At 38.4% G+C, this 12,995-nt stretch overlaps 1 protein-coding gene across 4 annotated transcripts in view; it reads right to left on the bottom strand.

The window, feature by feature from the left end:
• Window positions 1-12,995, bottom strand: part of mpped2a (metallophosphoesterase domain containing 2a) — a 98,962-nt gene that overhangs the window by 40,976 nt on the left and 44,991 nt on the right. For all 4 annotated transcript variants that reach the window (XM_036585866.1, XM_036585868.1, XM_036585865.1 and 1 more), the window contains exon 4: window positions 4,443-4,668. In XM_036585866.1, coding sequence (XP_036441759.1) covers window positions 4,443-4,668 — 226 coding nt within the window. The remainder of the gene's footprint in view (window positions 1-4,442; window positions 4,669-12,995) is intronic.

The following is a 12,995-nucleotide window of genomic DNA, read 5'->3' as shown; positions in this document are numbered from 1 at the left end:
ATTTTTGTGGTGCCGCTTTTTTCTCCTTTGTGTTCTTCATGTGCAGAGAACTGTGGGTAACCGAAGGCCTGGAAGGATACATCTGATGTGTCCTTGAAATCACTCCAAACGTAGGCTGCATTTCTAGGCTGTATACGAAGGGTGCTTCAACTTGAAACAGCCTTCTATGATGTAGTGGCCGAGAAATGCAGCCTATCTCGGCTGCAGCCTAGGCTTTCGAATGCAGCTATAGACAGAATGAATTATCCTCTTTCTTACTTTTCTGATCTTTACTTTTAAATATTTCAAATTAATTTAATTGTCTGTTCATCTTCACTGAAACATGGTTCTCACAACTCAGCACTCCCAGTGTAGCTATGGAATTGGGTGTAGTGCAATTATGGAAATGTGTGTAGTGTAACTATTTGTTTTCTTAAAAAAAGGTTAAATGATATCACAGGAAATGATGATGATGTGTGTGACATCATCTGACTCCACTGTAATTTAATGTCACAAGGTGTGTGGAGTCTTCATATTAAGCTTCATATTAAACACAGTCACTCTTGATGTGTCTCACTGGCTTAAAAATCAGGAACATCAACTGCAGGGAAGGTATTTTCTGCCCTCATAATACACATTACCGCTCTGTATATTAGACCTTAATGAGTGGAGGAACTGTGGAAAGCAGATTGTTGACTTGCTGACAATTATATGTTAATGTTAGTATTTTAATGTTTCCATTTTAAGGTTATTAGAGTACTCAATATTAGGGCTGTGCAATATGACAATATATATCATTATTGTGATAAATTATGTCACAATACAATACAATCTGCTTCTCTGATCCTATCGTGTATATCATCAGTACTTGTAGACACTGAGCAACTGCATGATACATTATAAAGTGAGCAAAATTAGTCCTGTGTAACTGGATTTAGTGCCAAATACTGAATAATAATCTGTTCAGTTTTTGATAGTATTTTTTAAAATGTAGCACTGTTGGCTCTTTTTTCTCTGTGCCAGCTGATTATTACATGTCTGAAAAAATAAACATCATGATATATTGTGTATTGTAAAAATTTCCTGAAGAATCGCAATATCATATTTTTGCCATCACCCACCTCTATTCAACATTAAAAAGAACATTATTTTATGATAATGCAGCATCAGAGATAATATTAAATGCTAATGAGAAGTTTATGCTGCCAGTAGTGAATTGAAAGCAAAAATCTCTGAATTTGTCGTTACATTTCGAAATAAAAGCGACAGCCACTCTAAGAAATCACCTCTTTAACTGAGGAGAGGAGATTAAAGGGCAGATAAAGAGGCCTACTCTGTAGGCATTAAAGGGTTAAACAGGGTTAAACGTCCTTGCTCTCTCGGTCACGCCTCAGTCTGAGTGCTGACGCGTTCAGTTGGCGGGTCAGAAGGGTGTTATCGAGTGTCCACAGCTTGCTCTCTCGCCCACCCACACTGCGGACAGACTGTCCAGTACGAGGGGCCATCTGTCTGTGCGTGTTATCAGTACCTCCAAAGCGTCCCCCTGGACCCCGGCCTGTCACAACACACATTTAGCATCTTTCACACTAAAGAGTAGCGGGAGACTTCCTTCCTTTAGGCCCAAATAAAAGAAACACCGATCCACTTCCTGTTCGCCTGAGGAAGACCCTGACTGGCTATTTCGACCCATCCACTTCGCTAACTATAGACCCAAACAGCGAAGCAGCCTGACCCACATCCCTATTTAAAGACCCTCTGAGGAAGGACAGGAAACATAACGAGTCTCAGACTGTTTATACAGGATCTCTCAGAGTAGCACTACTGAGCTCTGCATTAAAGGGCCCGTACCATGGAAAACTGAGTTGTTCTCTCTTTATTGATGGAACAGAGTTTAATGTAGTATGGTATTTTGCAATGCTTCAAGAAGTTTTGTATAATACACAAAAAGTCACAGTATTGTTTTTCCTGACATCTGATATGTTACAATAGACAAAGTAAGTGCACATTTAAAAAAATATTATCAAAAACTATAAATTAATTAAATACAAGTAATTTGTATTTAACATTTCACACACTGTGCCGCATTAAATCCAATAAAACATGACTAATTATGCTCTCTGTAATCAAGCATGCCGATGGTTTTGGTTTTTAACTGATGACATTCACAATACGCTCAGAAAAGCACGTTGTGATGTAATTTAACACCTTAACACTGGATATTGTCATACTGCCCAGCTCAAACATAAACCCTGTTAGAACTTCAAAACATATAATTCACTCCACCAGAACATATAGTCCATATGTGGAAAAAAATCACCTGTTTTGAATTCTTTGTTTTTGTGATGTCACAAAAGCTAAGGCATTTACACACATCTGTCCAACACAGTAGCTAATCAGAACACAGCTAATTTACATATATCAGTCTTAACGGCACAGTTACAAAGAGGTTGGAAAATTGGCATATCTGTTAAATACCCAGCATGTGGATATGTATTAAGTTAGTTTATATTTGTATATGTAAATGCTTTGTATTTGTTTATATAAATATTTGTTGTGAGATCACAGAAACAAAGAATTCCAAAACAGGCAATTTTTGCAGTTTAGTTTTCATGTCACTGTTCTTAGAACAAAAACTCATATTTACATATTGGTAACTTTACAGGAGAAGGAAAAAACATTCTTTACTTTAGTATAAGTAAATGGAACCAGACGTTTTCCCAAGTTGTTTTATTCCGTTTCTTTTGGTCCATTCATCATGAAATTTACACACAATGTAAAGGATAACAGGCATTTTCAAATTATGTCAAAAACAGAAAAACAACAAAAACGGAGATTTAAGGTTTTGTTCTGACAGCCGATATACGAACTATATGTACTCAGGGAGAACGGGACATTTTCAAATTTTATCTATGTTTATATACCATATAAAACTTGTATTAAAAAAAGAAGGAAAATGTAGTCCTCCATGATATGGGCCCTTTAAACAAATGACAAAACATCCAAAACCACAAAAGCACAATTCACTACCGTGCAAAACACAAAATATTTTTTGTGCACTTCCTCAACAACCTTTTCTACACAGCTCTACAGACACAAAGAAGTCCTCCGAGATATCCGACTGTGCGGTGCAGATTCAGCAGACGGAGATCAGAAGGAATTCCTTTAAACATTCACTCAGGAGGAGAGGGAGGAAGTAAATAAGGAGAGGAAAATGAAAAACAGAAAAAGCAGGAAACACAAACGCAGCCACGGCCGAACTATTCACAGATTCAAAGGGAAATTCTCTTTTAGAGATGCAGAGAACACAGGAAGTGCTGCAGAGGAGCGGCAGGTTTCCCGACAGAGAGACGAGATTCCCACAGACACACTGAAAAAAACTACTGTCAGGAAAAACATGGAGCGCACATGCCTCAATGAGCCCACCGCTCCTCAGCCCAGACCTACACACAACAGACCACTCATTTCAGCCCATCACAGATCAATAAACATGCACACCAGGAGCAAATTCATCCAATAAATCCAATATATAACAACCACAGAAAGGGGAATTACACCAAGTTTTTAAAATTCTTTGCACAATTCAATGGTTTGGAGTGAAACGCTGTGTTCTGAATTGTTCACAGTGGTGGCAGACGTCCACCTCTACAAGCTCCCTCACAGAAGGTTATTAATGAAATGGTTATGAATAGGCTGCCTGACGTCTGAGACACTGTTTTACGATAGTTTTGAGAAGATTTTGGCCAAAAAAGGTATTTATTTATAAATATATTCATGCTGGAGAGGTACATGCAGGGCATTGTACAAAAATATGATTATTTTTATTATTATTATATTGTAATATTATTATTTCAGACTTTCCACTATTTTCCCATCATCATCATTCCATATAAACTCAGAAGACTCGTATAGGTTCACTGGTGGTTTTGGATAGTAAATGTCTATATTTGTGTTGTAGTCATGGCAACCCCTGGTTCCTATCACCACCACTGTAAAGAAATCTGTTTACATCTCACACAATGAATTATGGGGGAATTTTGGGTGGAATTCCCCTTTGAAGGAATACTGGAGCTACAAGGCTAATATGGCTAACGTGGCTAAATTTGTTAAAACTTGGGAATTTGGGATGGCTGCTTCTACTGTTTTAAAACTATGTCCTGTACTTATGCTAATTGGTGGGGTATACGCTTCCATTAATTGTTAGCTACATTAGCCTTGTAGTGCTAAAACTAAAGAAGCAAACTTCAGACACCAAACACGTCTCAATTGAGTAGCTACATCTGGGTTGGGGAGAGAGGGGGAAATTGGACTTTTTAGCCGAACTATCACTTTAAGTGTTAACTGTACAGAACAAATTTCAGCTGCACTGAGGATGTGAATATCTGAAGGTGCTGATGATCTAAAACCGCAAAGGGGAGGCCCAAAGTTCTCCAAGCAGTAAACAAAGAGGCGCAGGGTGAACTCACCACGGCGTGCCGTATATCTGAAAGCCCTTGACGGTGACGTCCGAGTCCTGCAGGTAAATACAGTTCGTGAGGAGAGACTGAACATTGTCAAAGTCCTCGGGTTTGAGTTTGGAGACGGAGGGGAAGCGGTAATAATCCTGCTTCACCAGCTCAGACATGAAGTCCTTATCGAAGGTCAGCTCGTGGTTTCCCGCGATGACCACCTTAAACTCGTACGGCAAACTCCCTGCAGGAACACAAACACACACACAGTCAAATATAAACACACACAAGGACTTAAACACAGCACAGTCACACACATACAGTAACACACACATCACAAACACTCTAAGCCTGAACATTAAACTTGGCCAGAAAATAATTTCATATATTTATAGTTGTATGCAAAAGTTAAAATTACAAATTTTGTCAATTTTTGTGCTTATTTTCTATTTATCTCCTGAGTTTACTGTATTGGGGGAAAATAAATAATATGTGTCAAAACTTTTACACAGGCCACATTTTTTTTTTCCCCCCAAATAAACAGTAATTGTGTATTAAAATGTGCATAAGTGTCAATGAAAATGAGCTAACACAATTTAATAGTGTAAAATTTTCTATTTATTTAATCAAATTCAGTTAAATTTATTCAGTTAGATTCAGTAAACTAATAGTAATTGTGTATTAAAATGTGTGTGAAGTGTGTTTTCTGTAGAGAACTAACTTGTTAACTTACACAGAGAAAATCAACAAAATGTGTAATGTGAGCGGGGCGCAACTTTTGCAAATGACTCTATGCAAATAAGCTCTGTTCTGATTGGCTGCCCTGTATAGCTGCCTCATTTAAAAATCAGTCCAGGCTGAAACACTCCTTATAACGTCAGTGTGAGTTGGCGGGCCTGAAGTGCTGTAGGCTGAATGGGGGGGGGTATATCAAAATGGCTGATTTTGCATTTCATATAATAATTATATTCTACATCAAACTTATTTACAAATAATAAATTATCTATCTATCTGCCCATATATACATCATGTTTTATTTAAATAGAGGAAAGTCAATTTTCCAGTATATAAACCCTTTAAAGTGTATTTTGAGTCAATTAAGACTTTTTAAATATCTGTGCATTTTTTCTTCAAAATGTTTATTTTATTGCTGATCTGTGAAAATCAGGATGTATTAGCATTCTTAGTCAAATAAATACAAAATAAAACAAAACAGGCCTAATCATAATAATAATAATAATAAATATAGCCGCAAGCGGCAATGAGCGGGTTCAAGCACGCAACAGCAGTACGGGCCCTTCTGCAGGTTTAGCCCATTAGGCCTAAAAAGGCCTCAAGCTTCTGGTTTAGGCCATTAGGCCTAAAAAGGCCTCAAGCTTTTGGTTTCGCCCATTAGGCCTAAAAAGGCCTCAAGCCTTCTATTATATTAGGCTTAAACAGGCTTCAAGCCTTTGTATAGTAAGTCTTTGTATTGTGAAATCTTTGAAAGAATAATCCAAAATAAAAGACAAGCAGTGCAATTTTTGACATAACATGTAATTAGAAAGTTGTTCATCTTAGTGGACTGAGTCATATGACACCAATAGTTCATATGTGGACCTTGTAATAACACTGTAATAGCATTTTCATTGATTTTTCAGTGTTTTTGAGTGCTAAGGCACACCCAAAGGCCAATGTGGACAATTGGCAGACACCATTAGAGTCCAAATATGTATAAATCCTCAAAGTTTGGACATGATCTGACCAATGGCTGGTGAGTTATAGCTAATCAAGCTAACAATACCACGTATGCAGGAATTTAGTGATTAATCCACATGACCCTGAGAAGAAAAGTCAAAATGTTTTTGATAATTATGTACCTAGAGATGCCAAAGAATTGTTCTAGACCAACTTTGACAAGATTGGATCAAAATCCAGAGACTAGTTCAAAAAATAGGGTTTTGAAACATTTATCTATTACAAAAAAAGATACAGATTTTTAATAAACATGTATAGGCAAAATTGTTTGTCCCAATGTACTACAATAGGCTGTAGGCGAAAACTGTAATAATATTGTAATAACATGTAATAATATGTAATTTTTTGAAATAGCGCCCCCCAGTGGTCAAATCTTTTGAAACTCGACTGGTTGTTAGAAAGTGGCTACATATAGACACCAGTCAAGTTTCGTCATGATTGGTCAATGTTAAGCCTGTCAAATGGCCTGCTGAATGCTTATTGGCCGATGGCGGCCACAAATTTTGATGTATCCAAAAGTCCTTAAATGCACACATGTAGAATGGCCAGAGGATGCTGCATACCAAGTTTGAGCCTGATCAGATGTACGGCTGCAGAGAAAATGCCCTGTTTTTGTTGCTCCGCCCCCTAATTACTTATGCGCACAAAAATCGAATGGCTACCTCAGAATGGGCTACTGACATGCCATATGTAGTTTGAAATTTTTTGGCTGAAGGATTCTTGAGTTAGAGATTTTTCAATTAATTCTGAATTATTTTGAATTTATCCAGAAGGGTTCATTTGCATATGGCCGCCATGTTGTATGGAAAACTCAAAATATTTTTGATAATTATTGACCAGGACACTCTTCTGAATTTTTTGACACCAAAGACATGAGGATTGGGCAAAAATTGGAGGACTAGTTCGCAAAAGTAGGTTTTGCACATTTTGCAGTATTGCGAAAAATCTAAGTGGGCGGAGCTTAATAATCAAAATAGCCAAAAGGTTTATTTGGACCCATAGAATCAGGAAAAAAATATGGTTTGTCTGGCAAAAATCTGGTTTAGGAGATACAGACCCAAACGCGTTGGCCTGCGCTGTAGCGCCCCCTTGTGGCCAACTGGGCTAATTCCTTGCGCCTGAGTAGCGGGAGGGACTACTACCTATCGACCAAGTTTGGTGTCTCTAGGACTGACGGTTTGGGCTGTGCGTTCCGTTTCAGGGCAGAAAAATAATAATAATAATAAATATAGCCGCAAGCGGCAATGAGCGGGTCCAAGCACGCATAAGCCCAAGAAACTCTTTAGGCACTTTAAGCCTAATAGGCCTAATAAGGCCTAACGCACTTTGGGCCTTCGAGGCAGAGAGGCCGAAAAGAAATCAGAGTTTATCAACAGGCCTTCATTTGTCAAGAACAATGAGCATGGGCTTTAAAACCTAATAGATGTTTATATTTCAATTTACTGATCTAAAAAGGTTTGTAGAAATACATGAGTAATGGTAAAAATTTCTGACTTTGTTGTGTTTGCAAAGTATTTAGTTTCTCCATGTTAAAGGCTTTGACAAGCAGGACATAAACAGAACCAATGGACCCATAAGGGCCTTTTAAGCATAAAGGACCTCAGTGAAAGTGGGTGAAAATTGGTTCAAAGGTCTTCAAATGTTATGAATATTGATCAGGGACCTTTGTCAAAGATTGTCATTGAGTTTTGTTCAGATTGACCTTTTGACCTTGGTATTACAAGCTGTAGTCTTTACATGAATAATTCAAAATAGCAGAAAAGGAGCACAACTTATGATATAACATGTAATTACAAAGTCAATTAGATCAGTGAACTGAATCAAATGACACCTCTTATTTATCTGTAGACTTTGTAGTATTGTTGTAACAACATTTTTAAGGATTTTAGGTGTTTTTGAGTGCTAAAGCGCCCCCTATTGGCCAATTACAATAATACAATAGGCTGTAGGCGAAAATTGTAATAATATTGTAATAACATGTAATAATATGTAATTTTTTGAAATAGCGCCCCCCAGTGGTCAAATCTTTTGAAACTCGACTGGTTGTTAGAAAGTGGCTATATATAGACACCAGTCAAGTTTCGTCATGACTGGTCAATGTAAAGCCTGTCAAAAGGCCTGCTGAATGCTTATTGGCCGATGGCGACCACAAATTTCGATGTATCCAAACGTCCTTCAATACACACTTGTAGATTTGCGAGAGGATGCTGGATGCAAAGTTTCAGCTTGATAGGATGTTCAGAGGCAGAGAAAATGCCCTGTTTTTGTTGCTCCGCCCCCTAATTACTTATGCGCACAAAAATCGAATGGCTACCTCAGAATGGGCTACTGACATGCCATATGTAGTTTGAAATTTTTTGGCTGAAGGATTCTTGAGTTACAGATTTTTCAATTAATTCTGAATTATTTTGAATTTATCCAGAAGGGTTCATTTGCATATGGCCGCCGTGTTGTATGGAAAACTCAAAATATTTTTGATAATTATTGACCAGGACACTCTTCTGAATTTTTTGACACCAAAGACATGAGGATTGGGCAAAAATTGGAGGACTAGTTCGCAAAAGTAGGTTTTGCACATTTTGCAGTATTGCGAAAAATCTAAGTGGGCGGAGCTTAATAATCAAAATAGCCAAAAGGTTTATTTGGACCCATAGAATCAGGAAAAAAATATGGTTTGTCTGGCAAAAATCTGGTTTAGGAGATACAGACCCAAACGCGTTGGCCTGCGCTGTAGCGCCCCCTTGTGGCCAACTGGGCTAATTCCTTGCGCCTGAGTAGCGGGAGGGACTACTACCTATCGACCAAGTTTGGTGTCTCTAGGACTGACGGTTTGGGCTGTGCGTTCCGTTTCAGGGCAGAAAAATAATAATAATAATAAGAAGAAAAATCCTCACAATTCCAATAGGGTTCAATGCATTGCATGCTTGAACCCTAAATATAGCCGCAAGCGGCAATGAGCGGGTTCAAGCACGCAACAGCAGTACGGGCCCTTCTGCAGGTTTAGCCCATTAGGCCTAAAAAGGCCTCAAGCATCTGGTTTAGGCCATTAGGCCTAAAAAGGCCTCAAGCTTTTTGTTTCGCCCATTAGGCCTAAAAAGGCCTCAAGCCTTCTCTTATATTAGGCCTAGAAAGGCCTCAAGCCTTTGTATAGTAAGTCTTTGTATTGTGAAATCTTTGAATGAATAAGCCAAAATAAAAGACAAGCAGTGCAATTTTTGACATAACATGCAATTAGACAGTTGTTCCTCTTAGTGGACTGAGTCACATGGCACCAATTGTTTATATGTCGACCTTGTAATAACATTGTAATAGCATTTTTATTGATTTTTCAGTGTTTTTGAGTGCTGAAGCACCCCCAAAGGCCAATCTGGACCAAACTTGGCATACTCCATTAGAATCTCAATATCTACAAGTCCTCAAAGTTTGAACATGATCTGACCAATAACTGATGAGTTATAGCTAATCAAGCTAACAATGCCACGTATGCAGGAATGTAGTGATTAATCCACATGACCCTGAGTAGAAAACTCAAAATGTTTTTGATAATTATGTACCTAGAGATGCCAAAGAATTGTTCTAGACCAATTTTGAAAAGATTGGATCAAAATCCAGAGACTAGTTCAAAAAGTAGGGTTTTGAAACATTTATCTATTACAAAAAAACGATACAGATTTGTAATAAACATGTATTGGCAAAATTGTTTGTCACATGGTAATACAATAGGCTGTAGGCGAAAATTGTAATAATATTGTAATAACATGTAATAATATGTAATTTTTTGAAATAGCGCCACCCAGTGGTCAAATCTTTTGAAACTCGACTGGTTGTTAGAAAGTGGCTATATATAGACACCAGTCAAGTTTCGTCATGACTGGTCAATGTAAAGCCTGTCAAAAGGCCTGCTGAATGCTTATTGGCCGATGGCGACCACAAATTTCGATGTATCCAAACGTCCTTCAATACACACTTGTAGATTTGCGAGAGGATGCTGGATGCAAAGTTTCAGCTTGATAGGATGTTCAGAGGCAGAGAAAATGCCCTGTTTTTGTTGCTCCGCCCCCTAATTACTTATGCGCACAAAAATCGAATGGCTACCTCAGAATGGGCTACTGACATGCCATATGTAGTTTGAAATTTTTTGGCTGAAGGATTCTTGAGTTACAGATTTTTCAATTAATTCTGAATTATTTTGAATTTATCCAGAAGGGTTCATTTGCATATGGTCGCCATGTTGTATAGAAAACTCAAAATGTTTTTGATGATTATTGACTTTGAGGCTCTTCAGAATTTTTTGACACCAAATGAATGAGGATTGGGCAAAAATTGTAGGACTAGTTCGCAAAAGTAGGTTTCGCATATTTCGCAGTATTGCAAAAAATCTAAGTGGGCGGAGCTAAATAATCAAAATAGCCAAAAGGTTTATTCGGACCCATAGAACCAGGAAAAAAATATGGCTTGTCTGGCAAAAATCAGGTTTAGGAGATATAGAACCAAACGCGTTGGCCTGCGCTGTAGCGCCCCCTTGTGGCCGACAGGGCTGATTCTTTGCGCCTGAGTAGCGGGAGGGACTACTACCTATTGACCAAGTTTGGTGTCTCTAGGACTTACGGTTTGGGCTGTGCGTTCCGTTTCAGGGCGGAAAAAGAATAATAATAATAAGAAGAAGAAAAATCCGCACAATTCCAATAGGGTTCAATGCATTGCATGCTTGAACCCTAAATATAGCCGCAAGCGGCAATGAGCGGGTTCAAGCATGCAACAGCAGTACGGGCCCTCCTGCAGGTTGAGCTCATTAGGCCTAAAAAGGCCTCAAGCTGTTGGTTTAGGCCATTAGGCCTAAAAAGGCCTCAAGCTTCTGGTTTCGCCCATTAGGCCTAAAAAGGCCTCAAGCCTTTTATTATATTAGGCCTAAACAGGCCTCAAGCCTTTGTATAGTAAGTCTTTGTATAGTGAAATCTTTGAATGAATAAGCCAAAATAAAAGACAAGCAGTGCAATTTTTGACATAACATGTAATTAGAAAGTTGTTCATCTTAGTGGACTGAGTCACATGGCACCAATTGTTTATGTGCAGACCTTGTAATAACATTGTAATAGCTTTTTTATTGATTTTTCAGTGTTTTTGAGTGCTGAAGCACCCCCAAAGGCCAATCTGGACCAAACTTGGCATACTCCATTAGAATCTCAATATCTACAAATCCTCAAAGATTGAACATGATCTGACCAATAACTGATGAGTTATAGCTAATCAAGCTAACAGTGCCATGTACGCAGGAATGTAGTGATTAATCCACATGACCCTGAGTAGAAAACTCAAAATGTTCTTGATAATTATTTACCTAGAGATGCCAAAGAATTGTTCTAGACCAACGTTGACAAGATTGGATCAAAATCCAGAGGCTAGTTCGAAAAGTATGGTTTTCAAACATTTATAGATTACGAAAAAACTATGCAGATTTTTAATAAACATGTATAGGCACAATTGTTTGTCCCAATGTACTACAATTGGCTTTCGGCGAAAATTGTAATAATATAGTAATAACATGTAATAATATGTAAATTTTTGAAATAGCGCCCCCCAGTGGTCAAATCTTTTGAAACTCGACTGGTTGTTAGAAAGTGGCTACATATAGACATCAGTCAAGTTTCGTCATGATTGGTCAATGTTAAGCCTGTCAAATGGCCTACTGAATGCTTATTGGCCGATGGCGACCACAAATTTCAATGTATCCAAACGTCCTTCAATGCACACTTGTAGACTGGCGAGAGGATGCTGGATGCAAAGTTTCAGCTTGATAGGATGTTCAGAGGCAGAGAAAATGCCCTGTTTTTGTTGCTCCGCCCCCTAATTACTTATGCGCACAAAAATCGAATGGCTACCTCAGAATGGGCTACTGACATGCCATATGTAGTTTGAAATTTTTTGGCTGAAGGATTCTTGAGTTAGAGATTTTTCAATTAATTCTGAATTATTTTGAATTTATCCAGAAGGGTTCATTTGCATATGGCCGCCATGTTGTATAGAAAACTCAAAATGTTTTTGATGATTATTGACTTTGAGGCTCTTCAGAATTTTTTGACACCAAATGAATGAGGATTGGGCAAAAATTGTAGGACTAGTTCGCAAAAGTAGGTTTCGCATATTTCGCAGTATTGCAAAAAATCTAAGTGGGCGGAGCTAAATAATCAAAATAGCCAAAAGGTTTATTCGGACCCATAGAACCAGGAAAAAAATATGCCTTGTCTGGCAAAAATCAGGTTTAGGAGATATAGAACCAAACGCGTTGGCCTGCGCTGTAGCGCCCCCTTGTGGCCGACAGGGCTGATTCTTTGCGCCTGAGTAGCGGGAGGGACTACTACCTATTGACCAAGTTTGGTGTCTCTAGGACTTACGGTTTGGGCTGTGCGTTCCGTTTCAGGGCGGAAAAAGAATAATAATAATAAGAAGAAGAAAAATCCGCACAATTCCAATAGGGTTCAATGCATTGCATGCTTGAACCCTAAATATAGCCGCAAGCGGCAATGAGCGGGTTCAAGCATGCAACAGCAGTACGGGCCCTCCTGCAGGTTGAGCTCATTAGGCCTAAAAAGGCCTCAAGCTGTTGGTTTAGGCCATTAGGCCTAAAAAGGCCTCAAGCTTCTGGTTTAGGCCATTAGGCCTAAAAAGGCCTCAAGCTTTTGGTTTCGCCCATTAGGCCTAAAAAGGCCTCAAGCCTTTTATTATATTAGGCCTAGAAACAGGCCTCAAGCCTTTGTATAGTAAGTCTTTGTATAGTGAAATCTTTGAATGAATAAGCCAAAATAAAAGACAAGCAGTGCAATTTTTGACATAACA

This window comes from Colossoma macropomum, unplaced genomic scaffold (assembly GCF_904425465.1).
Source record: "Colossoma macropomum unplaced genomic scaffold, Colossoma_macropomum, whole genome shotgun sequence".
NCBI classification, from domain to species: domain Eukaryota; kingdom Metazoa; phylum Chordata; class Actinopteri; order Characiformes; family Serrasalmidae; genus Colossoma; species Colossoma macropomum.
This window is presented reverse-complemented; position numbering and strand designations above follow the sequence as displayed.